General features: G+C 35.1%; 5 protein-coding genes across 15 annotated transcripts; 3 read left to right on the top strand and 2 right to left on the bottom strand.

Moving 5' to 3' along the window:
* The first annotated feature begins 426 nt into the window (after window positions 1-426).
* LOC104742686 (O-fucosyltransferase 38) lies at window positions 427-3,713 on the top strand. Of its 8 annotated transcripts, none has more exons than XM_087474287.1 (11): window positions 427-717; window positions 802-895; window positions 1,020-1,091; window positions 1,367-1,455; window positions 1,560-1,737; window positions 1,840-1,968; window positions 2,309-2,483; window positions 2,604-2,817; window positions 2,910-3,094; window positions 3,176-3,271; window positions 3,374-3,713. In XM_087474287.1, exons 7-11 carry the CDS (start codon window positions 2,329-2,331, stop codon window positions 3,507-3,509), a joined length of 786 nt encoding a protein of 261 aa, XP_087330413.1. In that variant the 5' UTR covers window positions 427-717; window positions 802-895; window positions 1,020-1,091; window positions 1,367-1,455; window positions 1,560-1,737; window positions 1,840-1,968; window positions 2,309-2,328; the 3' UTR covers window positions 3,510-3,713. The 8 variants fall into 8 exon arrangements, 7 of the variants coding, with proteins under 7 accessions (XP_087330413.1, XP_087330411.1, XP_010462011.2 ...); XM_087474285.1 differs by having other exon boundaries at window positions 1,020-1,087; XR_015571947.1 differs by having other exon boundaries at window positions 428-717; window positions 1,020-1,087.
* A 4,080-nt stretch (window positions 3,714-7,793) lies between these two features.
* On the top strand, window positions 7,794-8,998 carry LOC147949346 (uncharacterized). Its single transcript, XM_087478574.1, has 3 exons — window positions 7,794-8,055; window positions 8,183-8,413; window positions 8,523-8,998. Exons 1-3 carry the CDS (start codon window positions 8,019-8,021, stop codon window positions 8,789-8,791), a joined length of 537 nt encoding a protein of 178 aa, XP_087334700.1. The 5' UTR covers window positions 7,794-8,018; the 3' UTR covers window positions 8,792-8,998.
* A 175-nt stretch (window positions 8,999-9,173) lies between these two features.
* Window positions 9,174-10,385, top strand: LOC109131722 (uncharacterized). The gene is made up of 3 exons (XM_087492492.1): window positions 9,174-9,445; window positions 9,568-9,816; window positions 9,930-10,385. The coding sequence occupies exons 1-3, from the start codon at window positions 9,388-9,390 to the stop codon at window positions 10,232-10,234; spliced, it is 612 nt and encodes a 203-aa protein (XP_087348618.1). The 5' UTR covers window positions 9,174-9,387; the 3' UTR covers window positions 10,235-10,385.
* Window positions 10,386-10,443: 58 nt separating this feature from the next.
* Window positions 10,444-12,248, bottom strand: LOC147949347 (uncharacterized). Its single transcript, XM_087492490.1, has 5 exons — window positions 12,149-12,248; window positions 11,805-12,008; window positions 11,288-11,686; window positions 10,991-11,215; window positions 10,444-10,906 (listed from the first exon to the last, which is right to left on the bottom strand). Exons 1-5 carry the CDS (start codon window positions 12,171-12,173, stop codon window positions 10,626-10,628), a joined length of 1,134 nt encoding a protein of 377 aa, XP_087348616.1. The 5' UTR covers window positions 12,174-12,248; the 3' UTR covers window positions 10,444-10,625.
* Window positions 12,249-12,556: 308 nt separating this feature from the next.
* LOC104742694 (pentatricopeptide repeat-containing protein At5g65560) lies at window positions 12,557-16,084 on the bottom strand. Of its 4 annotated transcripts, none has more exons than XM_010463729.3 (3): window positions 13,113-16,084; window positions 12,879-13,010; window positions 12,557-12,783 (listed from the first exon to the last, which is right to left on the bottom strand). In XM_010463729.3, the coding sequence occupies exon 1, from the start codon at window positions 16,082-16,084 to the stop codon at window positions 13,265-13,267; it is 2,820 nt and encodes a 939-aa protein (XP_010462031.2). In that variant the 3' UTR covers window positions 12,557-12,783; window positions 12,879-13,010; window positions 13,113-13,264. The 4 variants fall into 4 exon arrangements, with proteins under 4 accessions (XP_010462031.2, XP_010462046.2, XP_010462038.2 ...); XM_010463744.3 differs by having other exon boundaries at window positions 12,557-12,714; window positions 12,844-13,010; XM_010463736.3 differs by having other exon boundaries at window positions 12,557-12,756; window positions 12,844-13,010.
* Between the last annotated feature and the right edge of the window lie 59 nt (window positions 16,085-16,143).

Below are 16,143 nucleotides of genomic sequence, written 5' to 3' on the forward strand. Positions count from 1 at the left end.
ATTTAATAGATAAGTTTCCTATTAGAATTAGTGATATAATAGATTACTTTTTGTCTTATATACTTTCAAAAATATTAATTGTAATCTTTTTATTTTTAGAATTTATTTTCAAAAATATCCAGATTACCATCCTAAAAATAAAAAGATTATATCACTAAAAGGTACCATGTCTTATACAAAAGGTTACAATTAATATTTTTGTAAATCCTAAAAATAAAAAGATTTTTTGTAATAAGACATGGTACCTTTTGTACATGATACCCACGTTTTTCAGGATATTTCCAAACGGTGCGTTTTACAGTAATTGAATTGCACCGCACCGTTTAAAGTAGATGCAAGAACCGGACACTGTCAAATTCGAAATTTCCGGTAAAACAGCAATTTTGAAACCAAACCGGATTTAAACGAGCAAAAAGCTTAATGTCCGGACCGGAGGAGTAAAGAGACCGTTGTAGTCTTTGTAGATCTGTCTTTGTTTGTTCATCGGGGGGTGAGATGGTGAAACACAGAAGCTCATCTCGTTCGATAGTCTCATCTTTTTCTTTAACTAGACTCTTCTCTATAAAAGCTATATCTCTCTACTTGATCTTTATCTTTGCTTTTACCATCTGGGTTCTTGTCTTCAGCTCCACAAACATACAAACCGACGATGACCAACATCATCGGGATCTAATCGATTCAGAATCGATTCCGCCACCGTATTTGCCTCCTAGGAAGGTAAATTTTTATTAGTGTTTCTTCGTGGGTTTTGGATTTGAATGAAGAAATGAAGAGTCTTGATTTGGTTTTTTGAGCTTTCAGAATTTGCAGAAATCGAATGAAAATACTCAACTTTGGGATCCTCCTTTCAGCTTTGGTTTGCATCCATGTGCCAATCCTACTCCTAAATACAAAGGTATTCTGATGGATCTTGTACATGATGAATTGAGATTTGTTGTTCGAATTGAGATTTGATTTCAGAGTCCTTTCTTTGTGTTATTGATCTTAATTCCCACACGATTGTTTGTTATCTTTTGCAGAATTTTCAGAATCAGATCACTATATAACAGTGAGAAGTAATGGTGGACTAAACCAAATGCGCACTGGTGTAAGTTAGTACTATAACCAGAAACTATTTTAAGCTGATGTTTTCATGTTACTTGTGTTAGTAGAAAATGAATGATTGTGCCAAATCTCAACTGATTCGATAAGCATACTATATTGTACATATATAGTAATTCTATATTGGCACATATATCAAAACAGAAACCATTTGAGCTGATGTTTTCATGTTACTTGTTTAGTAGATTTGAATGATTGTGACAAATCTCAACTGATTCGATAAGCATACTATATATATATATATATATATATATATATTGTACAGATAGCAGATATAGTGGCTGTTGCCCACATCATGAATGCAACTTTAGTCATTCCTGAGCTGGATAAGCGTTCGTTTTGGCAAGATTCAAGGTTTTTGTAACTTTAAATTTCAGCTTTTTTGTTGTTTCTGGCTCTAAGTTAGCGGTTATGAGATTTATTACTGTATTGCTAACTTACACTTCAATATTCCTCAGTGTCTTCTCAGATATTTTTGACGAGGAGCATTTCATCAAATCCCTGAAGAGAGATGTGAAGGTTATTAAGAAGCTTCCAAAGGAAGTGGAATCTCTACCTAGAGCAAGGAAACATTTCACTTCTTGGTCTAGTGTTGGATATTATGAAGAAATGACACACTTGTGGAAGGACTACAAGGTCTTAAGCATATTTGACTCATACTGTTTCACTCATCTCCTCTGTACTCATTTTGTAGCATAGCCATGTTATTAATAACTGACAGAAAAACAACAAATGCAGGTCATACATGTCGCTAAATCAGATTCTCGTCTTGCAAATAATGACCTGCCTATTGACATTCAGAGATTGAGATGCCGTGTACTCTATCGTGGTCTCCGCTTCTCTCCTCCCATTGAAACTCTTGGACAGGTTTGGTCCCTTTTACTGTTAATTCTTACTGCCCTTCTGTGTAATCATCCACACACAACATAGATTGGCTGTAGTAAAATCTTATTCCTTTGCATACATAGAATAAAAAATCAAGTTTATCTTCTCTTTGGGTACTAAATAGCTATTATAGAAGTTCTGTACTCCATCGTATGGATCAATGAGTTTTCATCATCTAATGATTGAAATATCAATAACTGGTAGGATGTGTTAGAGGCCTTATTCAGAGAAGCTTGATAGAAAAGTGAACACATATTTATCTATCATACATAAGTCTCAGTAGTTTATGCATTTAAGAGGTGTCCTATGGGGCTTCCTGTAGACTTTGGGTTCTGAGCAATCATGACGGTGACACCACAGAAGCTGGTTGAGAGACTCAAGGCACGTGCTGGGAGATACATTGCATTGCACCTGAGATATGAGAAAGACATGTTGGCTTTCACTGGTTGTACCTATGGTCTCACGGATGCTGAGTCCGAAGAACTAAGAGTGATGCGGTAATAAAATTACTCTGTGCATCTAATCTTAACAGTAAACATGAAAGATCAAGAGTATATATACTCATCTAATCTTAAAATTTACGGGGTTTTAAGCTTAATATCACTGGTTGATCACAGGGAAAGTACAAGCCATTGGAAGATCAAAAGTATAAACTCAACAGAGCAGAGAGAGGAAGGCCTTTGTCCGTTGACTCCAAAAGAAGTGGGAATATTTCTGAAAGGTCTGGGATATCCTCAGTCAACAGTCATTTATATTGCAGCAGGGGAAATCTATGGGGGTGATGATAGACTCTCTGAGCTTAAGTCGCGCTTCCCAAATCTAGTTTTTAAGGTCTGTTCAAACCACCTCTTTAATCTTCCATGTTACTCTACTGGCAATCTAAAGATGATATAATGTTTTGTTTCATGTTCGGGACTTTGTAGGAAACACTAGCTGTGAAAGGCGAGTTGAAAGGTTTCACAGGCCATGCGACTAAAACGGCTGCTCTTGATTATATAATTTCAGTTGAGAGTGATGTGTTTGTTCCTTCACATTCTGGAAACATGGCAAGAGCCGTTGAAGGTCACCGCAGATTTCTAGGTCATCGCAGGACTATCACTCCAGACAGGTTCTATCTTCTACCTTGAAATTGTTTTCATCTTTTTACTCATGTTGTTACAGCCCATGACAAGTTCCGTCTTGTATGCAGGAAAGGATTAGTGAAACTCTTCAGTAAGATGGAGAGAGGACAGTCAAGAGAGGGACCTAAGTTGTCCAATCTTGTGAAGCAAATGCTTCAAGACAGGTAATAAATCATATGTTTGCTTATACAAGTCAGAATGACAAGAAACCTTTTTTAAAAAATCATCTTTGATGTAGAAACACATTCTTTTGATCGGTTTTGCAGGCAAGGTGCACCGAGAAGAAGGAAAGGACCAACACAGGGGATCAAAGGACGTGCGCGGTTTAGAACCGAAGAAGCCTTTTATGAGAATCCATACCCAGAGTGTATTTGCAGTTCAAAGCAGCACAGAGAACCCTAACTAATATATTTCCAACTTTTTTTTTTTGGTTTCTTCAAAACATTCAATTTTTGTTCTGTATCATTAGATGGGCATAGCCACCGTAGGTAGAGTTACCACATATTTCTCAGATTAATCCTGGGACATGTACGAGATCATGTATTTTACAATTACAATAGCCATGGAATTTTTCTTTGGCATACAAAGATTCAAAAATTTCTTCCAGACTATTGTAAGCTATAATGGAAACAAGAACAAAACATCATAGTTTAGTACTGATCCAGACAAAATATTTCTAGTGTTACAAGATCTACTGAACGAAGAGCGTGTTAAATTTGGTTAGAACTTAGAAGATCTACTAAACATCATAGTTTAGTACTGATCCAAATCTGCGTTTATGTGGATTTGGTGTACGTGTGTTTTTTCTTTTCATTTCAAGTGTGTCTGCTTTTGAATACATAATTCATCTATGGGTGCATTAATATAGGTGAATGATGGGAGACATTCTTCTTAGCTTTATTTTAGATCGCTGTAGTTGTCCTTTTTATATCGTTGCAGCTTGCACGCAATTTGAAGATCTTGCGGGGTCATAATTGGCAAGCAAGAGCTTGATATATATTCATCTTGGGGAAAGAAAATATATATAGATATATATACTAATCTGCATGGATATAAGAAAAATATGTAAAATTTTAGGTTGTATTCAAAATATTAGTTTATTTTATTTGATTTTTTTAAAAACCGGATTTAGAATTCATACACTCTATCTTTCAATACAATTTTTTTGTATATTATTACATGATAATATAATTAGATTTTAATTATATGCACTCAATTAATCCCAATGAGTAACATTTATAATTTTCATATATAAAAAAGTGCATTATATCAAAATTATATCTTACTTAATATTTTTTAAAAACTAAAATTCATAAAACATCATTATCAAAAAAAAACTGAAAATTAATTTTATCTCATATTTGAAAAAGTAACAATATCTTAAATATATTTGTTTCATATTTTGTAATCATAAGTAATAGTTTTACTACTTGTCCAACATTATCATAAATTAACCAAAAATTCAAAGACGTTATTATGAGAAAATTATTTGTTTATGTAAAGGTGAATACCTACAATTTTTTTTTCTTTTAGGATTAATAATTAACAGTATAATTTATTTAATTATGGTATAATAGTAATTAATTATATAATTTTCTTAATTTTGTTTATAGAATTAGTAATTTAAAATTAGAATTAGTTTTATTTTTTATATACATATATGAACTATCTTTTTATATTCATTAAATTGTTTTAATTTTTAATTTCTTATAATTTACTAATATGTTGAAACAAAGTTGTTGTATAACACATGACAAGGTTTATATAACAACATAATGTTGAATACGCTATCAAATCATTCACCGATTAAAAAACTTAATAAAATTACATTAATTTCTTATTTTGATTATCTTATTTTTCTTACATTACGTTAATCACTAATTTCACATATTAAATCTTTTCATACTTTCATCACTTTCTGTATAACATTATTTTTACAATATGATTATAATAAATAATAATTGCAATTAAATTGCAAATATTTTCCTTACTAATTGCACTTATTTTCCTATTGAAATTAGTAATTTAATAGATAACTTCCTGTTAGAATTAGTAATATAATATATTAATTTTGGTTTTATATACTTTCAAAAATATTAATTGTAATCTTTTTATTTTTAGGATTTCTTAATTTTCTTATAATTATTAAATAAATTTTCCTTTCACACATGTCAAAATATTATCGATATACTTGACATATATTGCGATTCTATGAATTACTAACTATGAAAACTAAGGTTAAATAGTTATGATGAAATTAAAAGTATTAAAAAATTTTAACAACCAATAATAATGCATTATGTGTTCTAGTGGTCCTCATTTTTGTTTATTTTTTACATTCTTTGCAGAGATGCTGTCTGACAGGGGTCCAATCCACAGAGTAATTGCTAAACTCATAGTAATATAACTGCTCCTCAGTAATGAAATCCTTGTGTTGATCCACACAAATGTACTTATAGTGCACATCAATTTCAAATCTCTCGTTATGGGTTTGAAGCCACGCAGTCATAACACCAGGTAAGTAAGAGGGTTGTTGAAATCGAAAATCTGCCAGTTTGAGTGTGTTCCCATCCAAAAATACATCAACTTCCACGGGTTCCATGAGAAAAAGAGAGATTGAAATCCGCAAAAATGATGAACCCTAAAGGAAATCGAGAAGAAAAAAATGAGACGCCCCTACATTACAACATAAATTAAGCCATAACCCCTCTTTTAACTTTTATGCAAATTTTTTCATTGTATGTTGCTATTTTTCACTAATTTTGTTTCGCGACCATAACTTAGTAAAATTGTTTCTATGACCCCTACAAGAACTTCTCACTCCCCCCCTCCTTGTATTTTTTGTTGACTCAGATTTATTGAGTTTCAATTGAGCGTTTAGAAATATGAAAATGTGAGAAAGATATTCATAAACTAGATTTTAAACTTTTATTTATTTACTTTTAAATTTAGAATTATTTTTGGAATTTACTGATTTATTGGAGTTTATTTAATTTTTTTTTGTGATTGCATATACTAATCTTAATTAAATCAGTTTATCCAACTTATTTTATACTAATATTGTTAAAAAATAGTAAAATAAAGATTTAATCCGTGTTTAAGTATCATATTAATGATAAGCTAATTTTTAATAATATCGATTTAAACTCATTCCATCATACAATCTGCCATGTAATATAATCCGTTTGTGTTATTTTTAACTTTTAATATGTTTAAATATTCATAATTTTAGACAATTTATTTAGTTTAGATATATCAATTATAATATTTTAAACTTCTTATTATAAATTATAAAATTAAAAAAGTCAACCTTTGAAAACCAAACTAATCATATATAAATTTTAAATTTAGATTATTAAGTGAAGCTTCATGCTCATTCGGGTTTAGATTCATTTTGATCTTATATATAATATGAATCTGAATCATTATCTAAATATTTAAGCCGATGTAGGACATTAAACACACACTTTTACTTTAATATTATTAAGGTAATATATGTCTGTTTTTAAGTGTGATGAAGAAAATGCCTCCTCGCGCATGCTTTCTATCCGCTCTGAAAAGACTGCTTGAATACGAACGACCACCGCCTTAGCGGTTAGAATGAAAAACAGCATCACATCAATCCCGAGGCAAAAAGCTGATACGTCCCATCAGCTATAAATAGAGGAGGGCCCCGAATGAACATGGACATCAAGTTAACTGGATTTGCACTCATCGTTGTAATCCTTAAATTTGCGCTCAAGAATCTCAAGATTTCAAACTACACTTACAATCCACAATCTATAAACTGCTCCGCGATGCCTTTCCACAAAGCCACATAACACATTCTTCTCAGTCGACAATGTTATAGTCCTAGGTGTATTGATGCTGGAACCATGAGAGAAATAACAATTTGAACATGAGAATCGTAATGTTTATTGCTTATATCTTTCACATATCATATTATAATACCCACTTTTTTTTTATCACTCCACATCATCTTCTCTCTTCCACATCATAATTCAACACATACATCATTTTTATCCTCTACAATAGTTTTGTTTAATAAAATTACAACATCTTACCCCACCAATATCAAATGAAATTAAAATAGTAAAAATTAAATAAAATTTTATAATAAATTGAGATTTTGTTTTTTTCAAATAAAATATATAAATTGTTTGCAAATAATAAAAACAAGAAATAAAAATAGCTATTATAAAAACACATATAATACAATGATGAGAAATTTAAAATGCCATACAATAAACATACAACACAAGTAAAGAAACACTCATAACTTAATTAGTACAATAATCTCGAGATTATAAACACTTTCACATTTCATATTACAACACAAGTAAAGAAACACTCATAACTTAATTAGTACAATAAACTAATTACAAAACTATACTCTCGAAAATATGACTCACAACACTTAGGACTAGAATCGGATTGTATCCAGACTCCTGCTCCCGGTTGCTTTTTTTATTTGTATATCGATCCCGTTATTTATAGTTGATGGGACATTTCAACTTCAAGGCATACTACCTCGAAATTTAGTCGGTGACCGCTTCTTTCGTCGTCTAGTGGGCGGCCCAATTGGAACTATCTGGTTGGTCAACCCTTCTGGAATCTCTTGTTGATTATTTCTTAGATGGGCTGAGTGGGGGCTGCTAAGGCTGGATGAACCCATACCCAACCGCTACGTTTCACAATTTTTACCAAAACATTTCAAAACAGTTTCACATATTTACTAGCACAAGCAGTTTCACCCTTGTAAACAGTTTCACATACGTCATGTTACTATCGGGTCTAACTTCTAACCCTAAATAGAAAAGGTTTAAGATCTGCGGCCGCAGATGTCTAGGACTCTAGTTTTTATTTACTGAGAAGTCTCTTAACATCATCCTCTCGCTCTTGGTCGGAACCATGTCGCGGACGCGGAAGATTAAGGATGTACACGCCGGTAAGATCCGACTCGAAATTGTTTTTTTTTTCTATATAGAAGAAGATTATGATTTCATCTTATTGTAAAAAAAAACGAGTTATGGAATGGATTGTATTGAAATATTTTTGATTGCCATGGTGGGCAGAGGGTAAAACAGGTGTGTTCTGGGACGTGGTGGATTTCCCAATCCCTACTGCTGAATGTGATCCTGATTTGATATCTAAGAAGATCAAATCAGCTCTTGATGAAAAGGGTTGTTATAATGGTCCTGTGTCAATCTCGTTGTACGACGACGTCGAAGATGACAAAATCACGAAACAAGAATTGATAGATAAATACGAGGCTGCCGGAGTCAGTTTAAATTTCGTACCCAAAGGTAGAATATGAATTCCTCCTTTTACCTAATTATTATCCCTCCTCTCTCTTATATAGATATATAGAGATATATCTAAATCTAATCTAGAGATCTCCGTTGTTATATATAGTTGCTGAGGCTCATGGATATGAGAGAGTTCATAAGATGTTCTTGGACATTGGTTTGTGCGTACTGAAAAAGGGTGAATGGTCCAATTTGATTATACTCTCTAAATACCTCAAAGAGATAGAGATGTTGGCTTTTCTTGGCTATTTGCGTTCCTTCAGTATCAATGTTGAAGCATCTGAAGTGATACCTCCTACTGAACGCTCCGAATGGCTTTGGCTTAGGCTTTGTGAAAGCCTACCATCACAAGGAAGCGGAAGCTCACAACTCTAGTGTTGACGATTAAGCTCAAGTGTTGTGGTGATTCTCATGCCCTTGCCAATTAGCAATATGAAGAGGAGACTAGTTATATAATCTGTGATTGAATTATTCTCTTTGCTTTTTTGATCATTTTGTCTTTCTCTTTGCATAAAACAGAAAAATATATATACAATTGAAATATCGTTTAATCCCAATAATCTTTTATGGACTAAGAGAAAACGTTTTTGTTATTCTGATGCTGTTTTATAAATATGTGAGCTGATGATTTGTGTGTTAGATGTTATGAGGAATCCAGTTTCTAAAAGATTATCACTTTTCTTATGCAATCTAAAATTCCTGACGCAGTTGAAATCGTTACGGGTTTATCATCTCTCTGACTCATTATATTCACAACGTACTCCCTAGCTAGTAGTACTGTGTGTATTATTTTACGCCGCAATGATTAAGGCAACAGGGTTTAACTGATATCTACAAGGCCCAATAAGATACTATCTGAAGTCTGAACTAACCCTAATAAGAAGAGAGGTTCAAGATATGCGGCCATGCACAGGTCTCTTTACTAGGATTGGTACTGGCTTGTTGTTGAGACAAGTCTCTTGATCGAAACCATGTCTTCCGATTCCGTCGAGGAACCCGCCAGGTCTCATTGGAATCATCGTCACGTCAGTAAGAGATCCCTATCTATGTCTATGTATTGCTCGAAATTGTTTTGGTTAGAATCTCTCATCTGATTGTAAAATTTTGAATCGATTGTAATGAATTATTATTTTTGATATCGTGGTGGGCAGAGGTTAACAAGAACACAGGTGTGTTCTGGGACGTGGTGGATTTCCCAATCCCTACTGCTGAATGTGATCCTGATTTGATTTCTAAGAAGATCAAATCAGCTCTTGCTGAAAAGGGTTGTTATAATGGTCCTTTGTCAATCTCGTTGTACGACACCGAAGATGAGAAAACCCTTCTTCCCCCCTCCACGAAACAAGAATTGATAGATAGATACGAGGCTGCCGGGGTCAGTTTAAATTTCGTACCCAAAGGTAGAATATGAATTCCTCCTTTTTACCTAATTTATCCCTCGTCCTCTCTTTATATCTTATCTGCTTATATAGATAGAGATCTCTAATCTAATCTAGAGAGATGTCCGTTGCAGAGGAACATGGATATGAGAGAGTTTATAAGATGTTAGTGGACATTCTTTTGTGGGCAGTGAATAGTCCTGCCTGTTCAAATTTGATTATACTCTCAAAAGGAGCCATCAAAGAAGAGAGGACCCTCGAAATTATTGAAAGTTTGTATTTCGGGAGTTTTGATGCCAAAGTTGTCTTACCAGAGCGTACATCAGAATTGATGCCTTTTACTGAAAGCTCAGCATGGCTTTGGGAGTTGCTTTGTGATGGAGGCGGAAGCTCACAATCTTGTGCTGATACTGATGCTGTTGGTCCATCCGAGGACTAGCTAGGAAGCAATTCTGAAGAGGAGGAGGAGACTAATTAATGTATTTTCATCATGTTTAATGTTGTTTATGAACTGTGATATTGGATTATCTTTGGTAGTCTTTTCTTCCATAAAACAAAAATAATAATTGAAATATCGTTTTTACTCTTTATTGAAGACTATCTTGCCCTTAACTGGCAGGTGATGAATGATCAGATATAGCTCAGTTATTTGATCGAACACACTTGTTTCTATTAATCTCAACCAACACAGCTCATAACATTGATGTCAAACCATACGATGAATACAAACTTAACTTAGTAATAATTTATTCATAGACCAACACAGCTCATAACATTGATGAATACAAACGAGTCTAAAGAGGAGAATACTCTCTCCACCTCTTGAGATCTTATTGGTTTTGCGAGCTACTTTGGCCTGCCCTGCCAATAATAGAATTACAAGAGGGGCAGCGGTAACTAGAGTCCTTCTTGATGGGTTCTCCAACACATGCAAGTAACAGGGTAGTAGGATCATGAAAGACAATATTGAACCTACCATCCTTTCTCAAACTTTGAAGAACCCTTGAGACCTCTTCATTGATGTTTCTTGAGAGTACAACCAAATTGGTTGGTAGAGCACGTTTTGTCAGTGCCCAAGGAAGAATTTCATGTAACATTGCATATTTATTTCCTGAAATAGTATTTACCAAATCAATCAAGACCAAGGCGTTAAAAAAAAAGAAAAAAAAAAACAAGACAAAAGATAGATTCACACCTTTGGAAAAGGTAAAGGTAAAGATTAGGTTTTCCAAATATATATCCAGCACTTCTTTGGAGAGTGTATTCTTATCCTCAATGAACGCGTGGATCATTCCCATATTGCTTCCCTTATAGCCCTTTTTCGAAAGACCGGATGTGATAGTCCGATAAACCAAACCAGGATCGAGTTGGTTAATGATTGACGAATCATCGACGAACCAGTAGACTTCTGTGTACGCGTCTGCAAAGATGAAATATTATATATAAACAATACACAGAAAAAAAAAAAACAAATTTAGAGGTCTGTCCTTACTAGCGAATTTTCCGATGGGCTGGGATAAATTGCTGAAAAATGTTTCGACGTTGGGGCTATCGAGTAATTTATCGACGGGGTTGGATGAGAGACTAGGCTTTGTAAAATTAGGGTTGGTTATAGAAGAAGAATTACAAGTGCCGCAACGGTAACTAACGTCTTTGATATGCTCGACGAAGACAGGGGGGGTTCCAGCACTGTTCTCTAATATGCTGCTAGGATCTAGGAAGACAATATCGAAATCAGCTTTCTTTTTGATACTCTCAACGAGACTTGTCAACTGCTCGTCAATGTTTTTTGAAAATATAATCAAATTTGATTCCATAAAATGCTCTCTCTCTCTCACTGCCCAGAGAAGAGTCCGCACTGACATGTTGTAAACTCTCTGATATCTACTTCCTGTAATACATAAATAATTTGTATATCAACGGAACGGAAAGATGTAGACTAGACCACACACACACATATAATATAAGTAAAAACAATAATAAATAAAAAAGGTAAAGGAAATTCTCACCTCCAATGTTGAGATAGATTCGGGAAATATAATATGAATTTCTCAAAGTTTCCGAGACATTACCATCAACGAACGCATAGATGCCATTACATTGAAAACCCTTATCCTCAAGATCCGAGTAGATATTACTATAAACCAAACCAGGATTTAGATGATCAAGGATTGAGACATCCTCTACGTCCCAGAACACCCTTGTATTTTTCGCTAGCGAGAGAGGTTTAGCAAAAAAAAAAAAAAAATCAGATCATCGATCCGTTAAAATTTTAATTATTGACGGATCGAAACCAAATATATATATATATATATATATAACAACAATTTCGAGCAAGATTGAGAGATCTTACGGTAGAAATCCCTAGTGGTTTCCATTGACTTGGAAGTGATCTTTAGAGACGAAGATTAATGAGAAAATTTCGAGAGAGAGAGAGAGACGCCACGCCAGGGTTTTACATTCATCTGTGCTGCATGTATTATTTAGAGTAGCTTAATGGGCTGGGCTGGGCTGGGCTGGGCCTGTTAGTTGTCAAATAAGTCCATTTGTGAGCCGTAATGTAATCCATCTATCTATATAGTATTTTATTATTATATCTATTTATTGTTTCTTCAATAAAAATATAGAAAACAAGAGTTTTTCTTATTTTCTTGACAATCAATTTACAAAGACACGACTTGAACTGAAAAAAAACAAAAAAACAGAGTAGATGGGTCTTTGGAATCACACTTTAACAAACAGATACATATATATATATATATTTATTTATTTAATTAGTGTGTGAATCTTTCTTTATGTTGTTTGTTTGTAATAAAATTGTAAAAAAGGACTAAACAAAATACCAAAGGAAAACTACAAAAAATTACTCGAGTCCGGGCGGAAACAAATTATCAAATAAACAGTCTCCTCCTCGGACGTCTACAAAAATTAAAGCCCACATTAGTTTGTTTTTCATCTTCTCTGCAAAGGAGAGAATCAACGGATCACCTATATTATAAGCAACACAAGACAAAAAACAAATGTTAAACTGTCAGGTTGTTCCCATACCTAATCAAAGATGAACCAAGAAGAAAGCTCTGTACTTTAAAAAAACACTGATGTGCCTTAATAACAAGCAAGTGAGCCTTTCGCTGTAATATTCCCTCCTCCTTTGTGTGTCTCAGAGTCAAAAGATCAAAGATGATTCCATCGAATGGCTATGCCATGGTTTGACCCTGAAAACCAAGTAACACCATATTGTCAGTAACGAGAGACTAGAGCAGCGTCAAATTGAATGGAATGGTAGTAATACCACATATGAATGTTCTGTACGCTACCTTATTGAATGACCTGTAGCAATATCACAAGAAACAAGGCTACTTGCAGATTTTTTTCAGGTCAGAGTCATGCATCAAATTAAAAAAGATCCTGAGTTGAGTTCCATAGAATTTGCATGATCCTCTGGCAAATTGATATAACACATCCCCTTTTATGTGCTATCAGGAGGTCCTTCAATTAGAAGTGAATATGTCTGAGGGCTAAACTTGCAGTCGTTTTTCTCCATAACGTTGAATAGTTCATAAAACGCCTCTACAAGCCCTTGCTTCCCCACCCCATCAATGATGATCTTCCACGCTAATTCATCGTCATAATAACCACATTGAAGCAAACTCTGGAAAACCGAAGCCCCTCTCTCTTTTTCTCCTTCTTTATACAGCCCACATATCAAGATTTTGCAAGACTCTAGTTGTGGTAAGTGACCAACACAAATCATATCATCTACAACCTTTCCTGCTTCGTTATGCTTCTCCAGCTTGCAGCAACACCTAAGAAGCGCATTGAATACCAACTCACTAGGAGATATTCCTTCGTTTTGTTGCATATGATGAAACACCTTTTCCGCAACTCTGAGATTCCCAATCTCACAGATCCCTAATATCAAGTTTTCATAGGATTTGGCGTTGGGGGTTACACCGTGCTCAACCATTTTCTCAAGAAGCTCAACAATAATCTCAAACTCCACCATGTTCGACATCACACGGAGTCCTGGTTCACTGCCTATCTCCTTCCCATATTTCATCTCGAACAGATGTTTGATCAGAGACAAAAATGTATGTTGAGAAGGTTCACAACCAGTATCACGCATGCGCTTGAGGACATCAAATGCAGAGTTTGTCTGTCCTAAATCTCCATAACCTTTAAGCAGAGAGGAATAAGTGAACAGATCCGGGAAAACACCATTTTCCTTCATCTTTGTCATCATACCCTCAGCGTCTTGCAGTCTCCCTTCTCTACAATAGGTTTGAATAAATGTTGTGTAAGTATGTGCATCGGGCTTTGTTCCAGAGGACAACATCTGCTGAAAACGTCTATAAGCGTGATCAAAATCCCCATCCTTTAGAAATTTATGAATCAATATTGTATCTGTGCTAACTGTAGGCTGTAGACCAATCTTCACCATTTTTTCCTCCAACAAGGTCGCTTCTATCAATTTCCCATCGGTACATAAGCCATGAATCAGGGCATTAAAAGTCAACGAATTTGGCAAGCAACTCTTACTCAACATTTTCTCAAGCATAAGATGAGCTTCGTCTACTTTACCCGCCTTGCAGTATCCATCAATCAATGCAGTGTACATCACCACATTTGGGTTTACACCTTTCTGCTCGAGAGAATCAAACAGGTCTCGAGCTTCTTCCACTCTTTTGCTTTTACACAAAGAATCTATCATACTAGTATATGTCCACTGGTCTGGAACTAATCCTCTATCATTCATCACACTAAGTAACCTATATGCAGTATCAAAATTACCAGATCTACACTGCCCATCGATTAATGAATTGTAAGTGACCACATCTGGAAGTACTTTACGTTCCAGCATTTTATTAAGCACTCCCATTGCTTTGTGAACATTCTTTTTACAATACCCCTTTATCAATTCATTGTATGTGCGTGTATTCGGACTGAGGTTACGTGATTCCATCAACTCCACAACACCTAGCGCATCTTCAATCATCCCCCGCTTACAATACCCATTAATCAATGCATTGTAAGTGATTACATTTGGCATCAACCCTCTCTCTAGCATCTGACCTAACAACTCTCTTGCTTTCTCGAGCTTACATTGACTGCATAAACTATCAATTAGCACCGTGTACGTGTGAATATTCGGCTTAATGCCTTTCTCTTCCATTTCCTTAACCAACTTAAGAGCTTCAGACTTCCTATCTGATCCACACAAAGCCTTTATAAGCACTGTATAAGTACGAACTGTTGGATAACAGTCGTCATCCTTCATTTTCACAAACAAATCCATAGCTTCATCAACCCTCCTCGCTACACAAAGACCATGTACAAGGTGAGTGTAAGCAACCACATTTCTACTGCATCCCTTCAAAGGCATCTCCTCAAAAACCTTAAAAGCAGAATCCAAATCCTTCCTTTGACAATAACCCATAATCAAAGAGGTATATGTGAAAAAATCAGGATCCAACCCAGCCTCAACTATCTTACTCACATACTGATTCGCCTCTACCACATTCCCAAGCTTACAATACCCATTAACCATTTTATTATATGTGTAAATGTTGGGATAAACCTTATCCTCCAACATTTCCATATAAACCTGCTTCATTTCATCTACCAATCCAAATCTAGCTAACGAATTCAACAATGTGTTGTAACACCCAATAGTAAGCTTATACTTAAGCTCAAAGCTTTCGTCTTTATTCATCTTCCTACACAAATCCAAAACAAACAAAGCGTCTCCTACTGAATCACAGCTCTTTATCATCCATAACCTGATCTTAAACACAACACCCTCGTATCCATTGTTGATGAGAAGAGTAAGAAGAGATGCATATGAATATACACTGTGCTTGTATCTCGGATTCTGTGAGATCCAGTGAGAAAAACTAAGAGCTGTTTTGGGATCTAGATCGAGCGAGAACAGTGAGGAGACGTGGGAAGGGCTTATCGCAGGAACCATTGATTTCAAGGATGGAGATTTATGCCAATTGGGTTTAGAGAGAATTGAGAGTAGACGGTGTGGAACACTCGTTGGGTCAGATTCTTCCGCCGGAAGTGTTGGAATTAGCGGAGACACGGAGCAAAACCGCCGGCGAGTGAAAAGAGAAGGAACCGTAGCATCAGGCGAGAATCTCATCATCATCAGGATTTTGACGGCGGAGATCGAATCAGTCAAGCCCGCGTCGCGCCGTGGTTGTATTATACGGATCATCGATGACCCGTGCCGTTGTGGATCTCTCCGGTGATGAAAACACAGAGGGTGAGGAACGGAGGAGGACATTTCCCAGAATTGGGGAGGGTTTATCTTATGGGCCCTAAATGGCCTAATATATGTTCAAT

This window comes from Camelina sativa, chromosome 2 (genome assembly GCF_030686135.1).
Source record: "Camelina sativa cultivar CO46 ecotype springtype chromosome 2, ASM3068613v1".
NCBI lineage: Eukaryota > Viridiplantae > Streptophyta > Magnoliopsida > Brassicales > Brassicaceae > Camelina > Camelina sativa.